This window comes from Frieseomelitta varia, unplaced genomic scaffold (genome assembly GCF_011392965.1).
Source record: "Frieseomelitta varia isolate USP_RPSP 00005682 unplaced genomic scaffold, Fvar_1.2 scaffold_177, whole genome shotgun sequence".
Lineage (NCBI taxonomy): Eukaryota > Metazoa > Arthropoda > Insecta > Hymenoptera > Apidae > Frieseomelitta > Frieseomelitta varia.
Window position 1 is genome coordinate 302215 of NW_025109494.1, and position 14252 is coordinate 316466.

At 30.6% G+C, this 14252-nt stretch overlaps 3 protein-coding genes and 1 long non-coding RNA gene across 4 annotated transcripts; 2 read left to right on the forward strand and 2 right to left on the reverse strand.

The window, feature by feature from the left end:
- The first annotated feature begins 381 nt into the window (after positions 1-381).
- LOC122538772 (protein lethal(2)essential for life-like) lies at positions 382-2205 on the forward strand. Its single transcript, XM_043673126.1, has 2 exons — positions 382-539; positions 1148-2205. Exon 2 carries the CDS (start codon positions 1163-1165, stop codon positions 1679-1681), a length of 519 nt encoding a protein of 172 aa, XP_043529061.1. The 5' UTR covers positions 382-539; positions 1148-1162; the 3' UTR covers positions 1682-2205.
- Positions 2206-2236: 31 nt separating this feature from the next.
- Positions 2237-5137, reverse strand: LOC122538768. The gene is made up of 6 exons (XM_043673122.1): positions 4949-5137; positions 4502-4752; positions 3659-3981; positions 3349-3592; positions 2750-3030; positions 2237-2663 (listed from the first exon to the last, which is right to left on the reverse strand). Exons 1-6 carry the CDS (start codon positions 5022-5024, stop codon positions 2426-2428), a joined length of 1413 nt encoding a protein of 470 aa, XP_043529057.1. The 5' UTR covers positions 5025-5137; the 3' UTR covers positions 2237-2425.
- Positions 5138-6186: 1049 nt separating this feature from the next.
- LOC122538760 (ras GTPase-activating-like protein IQGAP1) lies at positions 6187-13714 on the forward strand. Its single transcript, XM_043673100.1, has 26 exons — positions 6187-6320; positions 6440-6533; positions 6606-6840; positions 6920-7064; positions 7150-7307; positions 7385-7519; positions 7594-7678; positions 7813-7904; positions 7992-8157; positions 8227-8390; positions 8464-8598; positions 8677-8830; positions 8905-9150; positions 9221-9369; positions 9443-9586; positions 9667-9960; positions 10037-10201; positions 10288-10401; positions 10467-10804; positions 10879-11103; positions 11161-11551; positions 11630-11809; positions 11910-12039; positions 12105-12378; positions 12440-12721; positions 12793-13714. Exons 1-26 carry the CDS (start codon positions 6281-6283, stop codon positions 13151-13153), a joined length of 4896 nt encoding a protein of 1631 aa, XP_043529035.1. The 5' UTR covers positions 6187-6280; the 3' UTR covers positions 13154-13714.
- LOC122538778 lies at positions 11835-12273 on the reverse strand. The gene is made up of 2 exons (XR_006308923.1): positions 12169-12273; positions 11835-12037 (listed from the first exon to the last, which is right to left on the reverse strand). It is a non-coding gene; the product is annotated as an uncharacterized LOC122538778 (long non-coding RNA).
- Positions 13715-14252: the final 538 nt, after the last annotated feature.

The window sequence follows — 14252 nt, forward strand, 5'->3', positions numbered from 1 at the left end:
GAATAATATATATATATATATATAAAGAAATTATCTTTTGTAATAGTTTTAATAATAATAGTTTAAAATAGTTTTAACGTACGTTCATTAAATATGAAAAGCCAAGATATTTTACGATTCAGCAGCCACGAAGAACAAAATATTAAAATGCACTTGAAATATGTGTAAAATAATATACATATGGATGAGAAAATATACGAAAAAGATAATTTAAAATAACGTGTTTTGAATTATGTGGAAATTGCTCGAACAAACGAGAAGCTAGGTTAAGGTACACGTTGATTGGTTGCTAGTAAATTCGAGTAGGAATTTCGAACGCAAGAGAATTCGAACTGCGCATGTACAGTTCGAAAGATCTCGAAAAGCGCGCGACAAATATAAATCGTCGCGGAGAACTGCGCAGTCAGAATCAACTATAATTCGAAGCGAGAGGATCGTGCAACGTTCCAAGCTACTATCGAACGACTTTATATTATTTTAAACGAACGATTATTTCTTCTTGTGAGTGATTTCTAAAAGTAAAGGATTCTTAACGAGAGGTATGTATTCTAACTTCCTTTCTAATTTAATTTAAAATTTCTTTTTCACTCTAAACAAACTTTAGACTACTTTATCGAGAACTTTCCCTCTTATCTTTCTTTTCTCTTTTCTCTTTCAAATTATATTTGAAACTATTATGTTCCATTATGTATTTTTACAACAGGAAATGCAAGGAAGTAGATTATTTTTGTGGAATTGCGTTATATCGACGTAACGTTGATATAACGTAATACAAGTGTATTCCGCATATCTAAAAATAGATATTCGAATCGCGTAAAAACACGGTGTAATTCGATTCGTTTGCAGCAAGTTTATATATATTCGCTTCTCGCGTGACATAAGATACTTTATTTCTCGATGAAACGATATGAAGAGTCAACATTCCTCATACGTTGTGCCAACGTTGTCAACTATGTCAACCATTTTTTTTTTCTTTTGTACCCACAACACGTTCGAATCTAAGTTTACCTTTGCTTTCAATTTAAAATTTTTTTTTACCGAATCTTTCGAATCCCTTTTGAATTTTCGATTTTGATCTCTCACAGAGATTATGTACATACATACGTTACGCATCTGGCAACATAACTTAGACATTGAAATTTCGCAGATCAATCGCATCGACATGGCACTAATAACGAGAGATCTTTTCCGCAACTGGTGGGAGGACATGGATCGTTATCATCGGGAACTGGAAGAGCATTTCAAACGTCTTAGCACCAGGGACGATTTTCTATCGCCGATACCATCTTTCAACGAGTTCTTCCGGCCGTGGAGGAACATGATGGAACAATTGGAACATCAAGTTGGTGGTTCGACCACGGTTGAGCGGGACCAAAACAAATATCAGGTGGTCGTCGACGTGCAGCAATTCGCGCCAGAGGAGATAACTGTCAGGACAGACGACAAATGTATCACCATTGAGGGTAAACACGAAGAGAAGAAGGATGAACATGGCTACGTATCGAGGCATTTCGTGCGTAGATACATGTTACCACAGGGATATGACATCGGCCACGTTAAACCGAGCTTGTCCTCCGATGGCATTCTCACGATCACTGCTCCAAAACTTGCCATGCCAGCACCCGGTGAAAGAATCGTGCCGATCGAACGAAGCAGAGCGCCAGCAATCAAGGCAATATAATATGTAAACGATGTTATCTGTGCTTTTCTCCTTAATCGATACTAATACATTAGATGTTCACTATGAAACTTTTTTTCTGAAAAGTTAAAAAAAATTTATCTTGTTTATCTTCAAACACGCCCGATTTATATCTGTGTAATTTGATTTAGTCATATATAAAACATACATACACTTAACTAGTAATTTAATTACATCATTGATTTAATTCTTTAGATATATAAAATTATATTACGAACATGGTGAAAGAACTAGAGAGATGTTTAACTAAAACATTTAATGTAATATGTATACCGTGAATTTTGATCAATCATGTCATTTTAATTGGAATCTTTTTTAATTTCCTTTTTTACTAAAGTCTTGTATTAAAATCATTTGAACTATATTTCTAATATTGTATGATTCAATATTGCGAAATTCAATTATACAATTATTGAACTTGTAACTATGATTTAATATATACGCTATTGTACCTTTTATTATTATTAGTTTATTTTTCAATAAATAAACGTTAAATACTGAAATAAGATTTGTTTTATCAATAACCTGTAACAAAAATATATTTTAGTAATATATTTCAGTAAAACATATGTACAAAGCAGTGTGCTGCGCAATGTGTTTATCACAATACTTGTTAGATAGGCATTCTCTTTGATATCGACAAAAGATCATGTTTTCAAATTGAAATAATTTAAATGCCGGGCAGCGTTATTTTATTGTTCCCATAGTTTATAATACATTCAATTTTTACGAAGGGCCTCGATTTTCCTCACTTTCCGAAAAGGGTTGTTCATCTTGATCTGAAGGCGGCATTAACTCCCCTAAAATTGTCTCTTCCGGAGGAATCAGACCTTGAATATGTCTCATAGCATGTTCTTCTATGTGTGGAATATGATTGTAAATCTCTTCCTCAACGTTCACTTTATCTAATTCCATTTGGATGCGTCTTTTAAACGGTCCTTCTATTGCATCCATTATCTGATATCTAATAAACAAATTATTCCTCATTTGAATAACATTACGGATCGATACGCAAACACGTTGATCGTGAAAAAAACATCAGGATCGAACCTTAAAAGGTTTGGTAATATATTGACGCTGGCTTCAACTAAGTAATCGATAGTACCTGCACCATGAACTCTAGTTTGAATATTACCCAGTTCAAGGTCAAGGCCTTCCAGGCTCGGCTTCTCCCGCGTGTCCAAAGGTTGGCTTAATTTTACCTGAGCTCTGAAATATTGCGTGGTGAAGGAAACTGTACCGGCTCTGGATAAAAAGCCACCGATCACGCTTATTTCCCAATGAGTTTTTCCTTCGATTTCCTGGGTACCAGCATCAATTGTCGCATATACCTTTAAACACAAACAACTGAACAGTATACTTACTAACTAACTTATACTTAACATGCATCGACGCCTACAAATCGATTACATCAGAGCCGAGACAATTACGGATTGTGATTAAATTTGATTAGTCAGCGTGTTTCCGATTGACAATGTACGACGTAATAACTGATGTAATTATTAGACAGGTATCACACTACATTATGCTGTAATTATATAGACAAAATCACACTTTCGCACATTGAATGATGTGCTTATAGAAGATATCGAAGAAATTTGAAATTAAAGAGACTATGCTTGAAAAATAATGAAAAGCAAGCTATTTACCTTTCTGTTTTGTATGCTCAGAGTAACATTTCCCATTCGGTAGACGCTTGCCAAGCCAGTGATCCAAGTATGAGTCGACGTCACCGTGAATATACCGACAGTTTGGCTATAGTCTTTCACCTTAAACGGGTCGTAGCCCATTTCAGATATTTGCTTGCGAATCTCCGTTATTAACATATCAAAAGGCGATATAGAATTCGGGAAATGCTGTGGCAACTGCGAGATTTGTTTGTTAACTTCGCCCCTACAATGCAAGAAAATTTGTCAACGGTTTCAGTCTGCAACAAGAGCTGAATCAAATGATCTTTACCTAGCTTTAGTATTTATCTCCTTCAATATAAAAGGCTTAATACTGTCGAAAATAAAGGTGCCTATAGAATTGATCATGCTTTGGAATACAGCGCCTAAGAAGCCCAAATTTTTAAAGTCCATGTCTATCTTTTCGAATGTCAAATCCAAATCGATGTTCTGCGCCTGTAGTTTACCATCGCTGGCGACTTCCAGCCTGCCAAGCCCTTTCACATACACTCCGGACAATTTCACAGTAAAATTACCAGCCGTCCGTGAGAGCCAAGAAGAGAGGGTGTAGAATCCACGAATGTTCAAGTTTTTCATATTTAATGTCACTGAAACCTTCGAGAAACATGCCCAGATGAAAATCAATTCTAATGCGTTTATAAATTCAACGCAGTTGTAATCGTGCAATTACTAATTTAGTAGAAGTTCTATGATTATTCGATTATACGACGCGATGCTTCTGTGATTAGTCACCGATACGATGTTTTACATTACGGTATAATTAACATGTATTTTTTTTCGTAACGACAGACGTCCTTATACACTGAAGCGAATGTATGTTTTTTTTTAAAAGAAGAATCGGCGGGACAATTTGTCCTTTAAATAACAAACGTCACTTATTGGCCGCAAGTTAAATTTAAAAAAAGAAAGAAGACATTTATATATGTAGATATTTTTGTTCCGGACTTAGGAAAGTCTTTTGATTTCGAGTCGCTGTAACTACAAATTTCGTTGTCGATTATATTGAATAATCTGCATTATCGGCTGTGTTCCTATAATAGTTCTTACGTTTGTAACATTTGTATTTGTAACGTTTGTTCGAACATATGCAAATAATTTTTGATTAAAGTCTCACTTGCATCAGCGCCAGTTCCGAGTCCATGTTCACTATCCGGAACTTCGATAGGTCGTAAACGTTCACTTTCTTGAAATTCATTGTGTACATAGAGAATGAATGCTTCATATCCGGTACTGGCATGGGATCCGGTATAGGCACCCCAGGTAGCCCTATTGGATCTTCTTGCTGATAGTGTTTCAGAATCGCGCGAATATGATCTTCGAGCTGTTTCTCGCCAAGCGTTATTTCTGCTGCGGTATCATTCTTTCCTGGAAAGCGTTATCATTTAAACATTGAGTTAAACAACACGTAAATTATAAGAATTCACATTTCATCGCATTGAAAGATCGCACTGTTCCTTTTAATTTTCACCTAACAAAAGATCATAATCACAAGTCATAAATTAACAATCGATTTGCACTGTAACTGCAATATACGTTTCGTAAATTATGGGATTCCACTTACCGATGGAATTTTCAGCATCGCATTGACCCATTGCGATAAGAAGCCAAAAAAGAAGAAGTAATTTTGGAAACTGCATTTCCGGTTTTGACAAAAGAGTGGACGTATATGACGAGAAAGTATGCGATCAGTATGATGTATAATGGAAGAGGCCACACATTCGACTGAGAAGTGCGTCAATGAATTTAGTAGAACGATATCATCTCTGGGGTCATTGAAGGGGCGAGGGTCAACCGCTTTATCTGACCCCCCTTGTCCCCTCCCTTATTCTTATCGTTGTTTCCTCCTTAGCCTCCCCTTAATTCTACAACACTGCAACAACACGTGTATACATCGGTGTATGCACGCACAATGCGCTTGTCTCGTTAATGAGGCAATGCGTGTAAACGTAAACATATAAACAAAATTCGTCTTCTCAAAAAACTAAATATAACACAAATACTATCCAAATCTATCTGTGAGATTTAATCTGAAAATAAATACGAAAATATTTCAGAAATCTAATACATACATATATGTATTTATTCCATTTCATTCGTGTTGAATTATATTTTGTAACTGTGGTTCCATAATTAACAAATTCCTCGACTGGATATCAAGTCATTCATTTTATCCTTAACTTGTACTATATAGCATATGTGCACAGCAAGTATCATTGAACGAGAAGCACTGCATTTCGAAAAGTTATAATTTATTTTCTCTGCTTGGCTTAACTTACGTGCAGGAAATAATAAAAGTAAACAGTAACAAAACTGAAAAGGTGGTGAAACCTGAAAATTGCTGATAGAATTAAAATTTATCTGTCATTTGTATCGTTAATAATATGTAAATTTACATTATATTCGTTTCCTTTGTTCATAGAGGAATTAATTAAAAATATATCCTTAGTGTGTGAAAAAGTTCCTTTAGTTCAGCCTTAACTGACTTCAGTCCTTTGAATGTACCTTAAATGTCCCATAACTGGAATTAGTTTTTGCCTTGTTATTATCTTATTTATGTTTCTTGTTTGCTTTAATTAAGAACAACTACCTGTCATTTGTATATTACGGCCGTTCCCTTTCCATTAGATAGAATTAAATCAGTGTGGAATTCTCGTTCGAATGGCTCGAATCGAATTGAATTGTGAGACACACGAAGTTAGTTATTAACAGCTCTTTTTTACGCAAGATCGACCAATAGTGTTGGGAATTGCACTTCGGTTGGTAGGACTTGTCAGTGTTGCACCGCACTCATAGTTTTGAACAAGTTTGAATTCGTAGAATTTAACGTACTCTTACATTATCGTGCATCATTCTCAGTATTTGTTTGTCAATAAGTGTTTTCTTGTTGTTTAACATGAGTAATATCGATGATAAAGCAATCAGTAACGAAAAAGGTAAGATCAGTGTGGACATTTAATTTTTACTTGATACACAAAAAGTCGGGAAGTTTAATTGCACGTAAATATTGGATGTTGCAATAGTGTATTGTCATTTAGGAGATCAGATTTTGCAGGAATGAATATCCGTAAGTCAGCAGAAGAAATGGATGAACAACGTCACAAGACAGTCGCTTATGAATACCTCTGTCATTTGGAGGAAGCCAAAAAGTAAATATCTTAACAAATTTTTTTTAATAAATTTATGATTACCTTACCTACTTGATGTTTTTTATTTAATAGATGGATGGAAGCATGTCTTAGAGAAACACTTCCACCAACAACTGAATTGGAAGAAAACTTCAGAAATGGAGTGTATTTGGCAAAACTTGCCCATTTTATGGCACCTGAGTCTTTGCCTGCTCACAAAATATATGATGCTGAGCAAAAACGTTATGCAGTAGTTGGTTTGCAATTTAGGCACACAGATAATATCAATCACTTTCTGAAAGCTTTAAGATCCATGCAGTTACCAATAGTATGTGTCTGTTACATAAAAATTAAAATATTTCTCATACTTACATTTACTTAAAATAATCTGACAAACTTTTTGAAAGACTTTTCAGCCAGAAACTACAGATATCTATGATAAGAAAAATATGCCTCGCGTAATATATTGTATTCATGCTCTGAGTACTCATTTGTTTAAACTAGGTAAAGCACCACAAATTCAGGACTTATATGGAAAAGTGAATTTTACTGGTACTTGTTTGATTCTGTTATATTTTGAAAAAAAAGAATGTGTAGACTTGATTGTATTATTATAATAGCATTTCATTTTTTCTAGATGAAGAAATAAATACTGTCAGTAAAGAGTTGAAAAAATATGGAATTCAAATGCCTTCATTCCAGAAAATTGGGGGTTTATTAGCAAATTGCATGGAGATCGATGCAGCTACACTTCATGCTGCTGTAATAGCAATTAATCAATCTATTGTAGAAAAGGTATGCATTTGCAAAGTATCTTGTTTAAGTACCTTAAATAACTTTAAATGATTAATGAAAGAATATTTCATTTTAAGGATAACGAGAAAATATTAACTACCCTTCAAAATAAAGTAGTGAATTTGAATAATATTATGCCATGTTACAGTAAAGAATACTTTGACGCTTTGTTCGAAGCAAAGGAATTGAAAGTGCAAGCTGCACTTAATAGAGTAAGTAATGATTTTTTCAATTAAAATATTCTTGTTTATATTTCTAATAAGTATTAATAATATAATTTTAACAGTCTCTTAATGATAGTTATGTGCCAGATATATATGATGAATTATTAACTCAAGCAGAAATTCAGGGTCATATTAATTATGTTAATGGTAAGTTATAAGAAGAATTATTATTTTCTAATTATTTTTTTAATTTCGTTCATTTTTTTTAATTAGAAGAATTATTTCTAATTAAAAATTATTATTTTCTAATCATTTTTTTTAATTATGCACATTTTTTTTAGTTTCCTGTGCTATGAAAAATATAATTCAGTCTATTCGTTGTAAGAACAATCATTTTATGGATATATTAAAAATGCCTGCATTGTACTTAAAAGTATGCTTTAACTTAATATTTTTATTAATATCTTTTTTGCAATTCTATGATTCTATTTTATGATTAGCATTATTATAATTTTTTCAGAACGTCGTTCACGAAAACGCACAATTATATAAAGAACAACTAACGCAATTATTGAAAAGTACTGAATGGAATAGTACATATTCAGAAAATAATCATCATCATTGTAAACAATTACTTCAAAAAGAAATTGATAAAGCAAATGAAATAGCACTCAAATCTCGGAAGCGTTAGTATTATATAGTAAAGATCATCTTCTTAAATATAATTACTATTCAAAATATTTTTCTTAACACAGGTGATAATTGTGTAAAGCTTTTAAATCTAACATTACAAAATGGTAAACGCAATGATTTTTATGAAGTTTTAAAAAAGCCTGATCTTGAGTTGACAGAAAAAATTGATGATTTTGCACTACCATTATATTATGAAGAGATGAAAGTCGATCGTATTGACTCTCAGGTAAAAATAAAACATATAAAGTATAAAATTTTATTAAAAATCTGTATTAATATAAACATTATTTTCTTAATAGAACGACCTTTCATATAGCGATATTGTAGTCAGTTTGCGTGTTTTATCGATAATTGCAGAAATTAGTAAAGCTGTAGACACGGGAAATCCAGATTTAGTTTATCAAGCTTTGGCAAATCCAGGTTGTCATGTTTCTGTGGGTTTACTTTCATATAAATAAATTTTTAATAAGGAATTATTTTTTTATATATATATGTATATATATCATATCTAGGAATTAGATCAAGGGAATAAAGTAAAATATTATAGAGCATTAGCAACAGTTCGATTTGAGAAACAAACTAGAGAAGAATGTCCTTTATTAACATACAGTGATGTTCAAGAATGCATTGATCATGTCAATCAACAGTGTGAAAATGATGATGAGGGTATATTCTTTAAATTTTCTATATAATTTCTTTATAAACTATACAATATTTTAAATTTTTTATTGCTTTGACAGTGATACAAGTTCTACGTCAATTAAACTCGGCTGTCATAGAAAATGACCGAAATAGCATTATAGCTGCTTTGGAAAATTCTGCTTTAAAATTAGAGGAACCTATTTTGCCAACAGATGTGTCTCTTTATTTGAAATTATTTAAAAAATGCCTTGAAGAAAAACATAATGATGGTTCTGAATTATGGCTAGAAGATGTAGAAAATATAACAAAAATTGTTGCGAGTGAATCCATGAGTATTCAACGTGGTATAATGCGTTCATATTTTGTACATTTGTAGTTGTGTTTACTTTAATAATATATTTCGTATTTTTGCAGTTTGCTGCTTTTTGTCACAAATTAACTCAGCGTTACAGAAAAATGATATGTCATTTACAATTAAATGCCTTGAAAACTTTGGTTTCAGAATACCAGAGCAATATAAAACAAACTGTTTCAAAACCTTACGCCGTTTAAAAAATATAAAGGTATAATATTATAATGAAGTACTATAATATTATAATGAAGTATTTAATTTAATAATTTTTTTTCGTATTTCAGAATAAACTGTACAACTATGAATTTGTTCAATTTTTTACTTTTGGAAATAATGAATCTTATTTAGATTTACAAAAGCTCAATTACACCTGGGACCGACCTAAAAATGCCTCAAAAACATTTTATATCGACATGCAAGACATAATTGTATTGTAGAACTAAAAAATTTAAGCTAATTAAACTGAAAATGTTAATGTGTAAAAGTTATAATCGTACATTATTTCTAGGAATTAATAAACAGTGTCACAGAAAAGGAACACGCAGAATATTTGATAAAAGACAAAATAATTCGATTTCAAGCTTATATTCGTGGATATTTATTAAGAAAGAAATTTTCTGATAGACTTACATGCTTTCATGATAATGTAGATAAAATTATTCGAATCCAAGCCTGGTGGAGAAGTATAGTACAGCGTAAACGATACATGAAATTATTAGAAAATAAAAAGAAAGCATTTCAAAATACATATGTAAAAATGAAACCCAAATATATAAATATATTGGATTGTTATAGAGAACACGTAAGTAATGCGTTTCCATTTTATTTCAATTTTTCGTATAATACACTAAGAGTGGTAATTTAGTCTCAATTTTTAGGAAGAAAAAATCATAAAAATACAAGCTTTATGGCGAAGTCGTGCCGAAAGACGCGCTTTTCATTCACTTTTATATATGGAAAAACCACCATTTCCTGTTGTCCGTCATTTTTCTGCAATTTTAAATTTTAACGCAGAGGATTATGATAAAGACTTACAATTACAAGTATAAATATTTTATGTTTAAACAATAGTTCAAAATCATTTATATTTATACACCATTTATATTGTATTGTAAATTTACTGTTGCAGTATTTAAAACATGAAGTTGTTCAAAGTATACGACACAATCAGGTTTTATCTCAACAATTGGATAGCATGGATATAAAAATTGGTTTACTTATACAAAATAGAATTACACTACAAGTAATGTTTAAAATAAAAAGAAAATATTAAATTTATACCTAATTTATATCTGACTAAAATTTTAGGATGTTGTAGCACATGGAAAAAGCTTGGAAACTCTTGCAAAGCAAAGACATTCCAACAAACCTCGAAGGAGCACTTCATCAGATGGTGCTGTTTCACACAAAGGCTTAAAATCATTAACTAAAGAGGGTCGAAAAATGTTGGATGGATATCAACATTTGTTTTATGCACTGCAAACTAATCCAGCATATTTATCAAAACTTTTATTTCTCCTACCTCAAAGTAAAACAAATAAGTTTCTTCAAAATGTAATTTTAACGTTATTTAACTTCGGATCAAATATCAGAGAAGAATATTTGTTATTAAAATTATTTGGCAGCGCATTACAAGAAGAAATCAGGTATAATGCTATTACACATAAGAAGGTAATGAATTCAAATATAAAGTAAGTAATAATTATAATTCAATACATAGATGCAAATTTCAAAAACCATCTGAAGTTGTTACCGGGAATCCTCTTGTTCTGAAAATGGTGGTAAATTATGCACGACAATTAAATGGCCAAAGAGCTTTGAGAAAAATTGTTGGACCAATTATTGAAAAAATTTTAGCTGATCGTACATTAAATATAGAAACGAATCCTGTCGATATTTACAAATGCTGGCGAAATCAATTAGAAATGGAAATAGGAGAAACAGTGTAAGTTTAAAGCGAATATACAAGTCACCATTGTTTTATAATTATTATTCTCAACAGAAATCTGCCTTATACGGTAACACAACAACAAGCTCTAGAATATGAGCAAGTACAAATTAGATTAAATAAGGGAATACAATTACTTCAAAGTACTGTTCTAGAATTTTTGACTAAAATAACTGAATCACGAGATTTAATACCATATGGAATGTTATATATGGCTAAAATTTTAAACGATTCTTTAACTGAAAAATTTCCAAATTCTCCAGAAAAAGATATTTTAAAAGTAGTGGGAAATTTAATTTATTATCATTATATAAATGCAGCTATTGTAGCTCCAGATGCTTTCGATATAATCACATTGCCAATTGATAGATCATTATCAAATGATCAGCGAAGAAATTTAGCTAGTATTGCCAAAATATTACAATTCGCTGCTTCTAAGAAAGGGGTAATTATGTTCGCTTTTTAAGAATCGTAACATTTAGAACTAACAAGAGACGCATATTACGTAAATTTTTATTTCTAGTTTGGTGAAGAGGCCACGCATCTAGTTTGTTTGAATTCATTTATAATTGAATGTCACGAAAAGTTTAAAAGCTTTTTCCGTTATTGTTGTCAAATTGAAGGTCTAGAAGAACATTTCTGTATTCACGAATATACGGAGGCTACGCTTATTCACAAACCTGAGATATATATTTCATTACAAGTAAAAGAATGTTAATAATCACATAAAAATACGAAATTTTTTCATTATTAATCTTTAAATATTTCTAATATTTAATCTTGTTAATCTATGTTAATTACAGGAAATTTGTGACACTCATTGCCTTATGTTAGAATATCAAGATCAAATAGCACCAGACCCAATGGATCCGTTGCACGATTTATTGGATGATTTAGGTCCTGCACCGACTGTTGCATCTCTACTTGGAATCTGTAAGAAATAATTTGTTATCATATTATACTTAATTAAATGATATTATATTATAATCATTTATTAGCTGACACCGCATGTGAAACAAATTTAACGCGTTTTGGAAAAACAGAAGTATGTTTGGTGCTCACCAATAAATTTCAAGTGCCCGAAGAGGAAGATGCTAGTTTAAACAAACTTTTCATAAAAACGAAAGAATTATTAGTTTCTGTACTGCAGTTTTTAAAAGGTCAAACGTTAGTCGAAGCTTTAGCAGACACTATATGTTCTCCTGTCCAAGAAAAATTAAACGACGTAAAATGCACCAGTTTATCGCCTACTTTAAATATTATTCATAAGAGGTATAGTAATGAAATAAATTATTAATCATTAAATAAAAAATTTAAAAAAATTTATTTATAGTTCATCCTTGAATGATTGTAAGCATCAATTACGGGCGTATCTTAATAAACTTGAACTTGATGGTTGGGTCAGCCAAGAAGATGGATATCAAAATATTATAACTGCAGTGGCTAAGGATCTTTGTAATAAAGGAAAATATCGAATTATTCGGAATAAAGAATTGCAAACTTTACGTACAACTAAACAAAGACTGGAAGAAAAATGTAAATATTATCAAGAACAAGTAGAATATTATAATGAATATATACAACATTGTTTGGAAAATTTACGCACAGCAAAAGGGTACATATATAATTTTTTTTTGCCTTTCATACCTACCTAGTAACACTATGTAACAGTGTAATTGTTTATAGATCCTTGCGAGCATTTAAAGTCAATCAGAAGAATAATCACGTTAAGTTAAGATCTAAAATGACATTGAAATATTCTGCAGCCAAACTACAAGAAAAAGGAGTACTGTTAGAAATTGATGGACTACCGCAATCGCAGTTTAAAAATGTAATTTTTGAAATAAGTCCAACAGAACATACTGGTCTTTTTAGCGTACGTTGTAAATTTATGGGAGTAGAAATGGAAAAAATTGATATCGATATACAAAAATTACTTGAATTGCAGTTTGAAGGTGCACCAATTATGGATATGTTTGGTAAAGCAAAAGTTAACGTAAACTTACTGTTGTATTTATTAAATCGAAAATTTTATGGTAAAACTTGAAAGAAAAAAGAATTGAATTATTTTATTTATATATCTATATCAATATGACAATTATGCACTTGTGCAATGTTCTTTTATAATTAATTAAATGTAATTATGAGCTTTTGCACAAAGATATGTCAAATATTAATTTCTTACAATCTGTGAAAATTTTAGATTTAATTTACAAAATTCACAATTATCATACAAGAAATTTTAAAATAGAATTAATGTTTGTAAATAATTATAATTATAAAAGTTTAAATTTTAACATAAGACTTCTTAGTATGGATATACGTATTATTGTGAGCGATCAGTATAATATAATATAAAATATGTAAATTCTTTGAAATTAAACAAATTTATGTATAATATAAAACTGACTTGTAATAATTCAATTGTTATTAATTTCATGTTAGGAGATATATTTAACAATAATACATGAAGAAGTCTATAGAACAAAAGCTGCTAAATATGATTAAAGATTTTAGAAAAGACAAATATATATTTTTTTTAATTTTATAAAAATAAGTAAACTAATAGTAGTAAATATCACCTACTATTAAGGTAATAGTCTATAAATTTATTTGTATAATTAAATCTAGTTCCAGCGATGTGTACCACTCATCATTTTTTTCCGTTTTTTCTTTTTTTTATATATAATGACTGTATTGAATAATTGTATATATATTTTATATGAATATAAATATTTTTACGTTGCACCATTAAAATAAGATAAGGCATATTCTCAGAAATTTCTAAATCAGAGAGCAATAGGCTGTCTATTATTATCAATGTGTTTCATAATGCTATACATATAATTTATATCGTCTTTTAAATATTAGACAACCTAGTGTTCTTGTGCATTTTATAAAATCGAATCGTTTGAACACAAACTTTGAAATTTCTATCGTATGCGTGTTAGATACAATAAAGTCTATTTTATAAAATATATTACATAAAGGCCTGTTTAGTGGATATTGGCAAATAAGCCTGCACATTTAAACTGAAAAATATAAAACAAACTAGAAAACCGTATATTAATATAATTTTTATATAAAGTTGCTTACATATTATGTTAAATCTTCGTATTCTATGAGCTTGCATATTTTGTTACCAA

What these genes read in the sequence shown, in the direction of transcription:
- LOC122538760 (XM_043673100.1), top strand. Translation starts at nt 6,281, where the DNA reads ATGAGTAATATCGATGATAAAGCAATCAGTAACGAAAAAG. An exon ending in TTAAATATTATTCATAAGAG is followed by an intron (nt 12,379 to 12,439) that starts GTATAGTAATGA and finishes ATTTATTTATAG; the next exon opens with TTCATCCTTGAATGATTGTA. An exon ending in AATTTACGCACAGCAAAAGG is followed by an intron (nt 12,722 to 12,792) that starts GTACATATATAA and finishes AATTGTTTATAG; the next exon opens with ATCCTTGCGAGCATTTAAAG.
- LOC122538772 (XM_043673126.1), top strand. Translation starts at nt 1,163, where the DNA reads ATGGCACTAATAACGAGAGATCTTTTCCGCAACTGGTGGGAGGACATG.
- LOC122538768 (XM_043673122.1), bottom strand. Translation starts at nt 5,024, where the DNA reads ATGCAGTTTCCAAAATTACTTCTTCTTTTTTGGCTTCTTATCGCAATG. An exon ending in CGATGCTGAAAATTCCATCG is followed by an intron (nt 4,753 to 4,948) that starts GTAAGTGGAATC and finishes AACGCTTTCCAG; the next exon opens with GAAAGAATGATACCGCAGCA. An exon ending in TGAGCATACAAAACAGAAAG is followed by an intron (nt 3,031 to 3,348) that starts GTAAATAGCTTG and finishes TTGTGTTTAAAG; the next exon opens with GTATATGCGACAATTGATGC.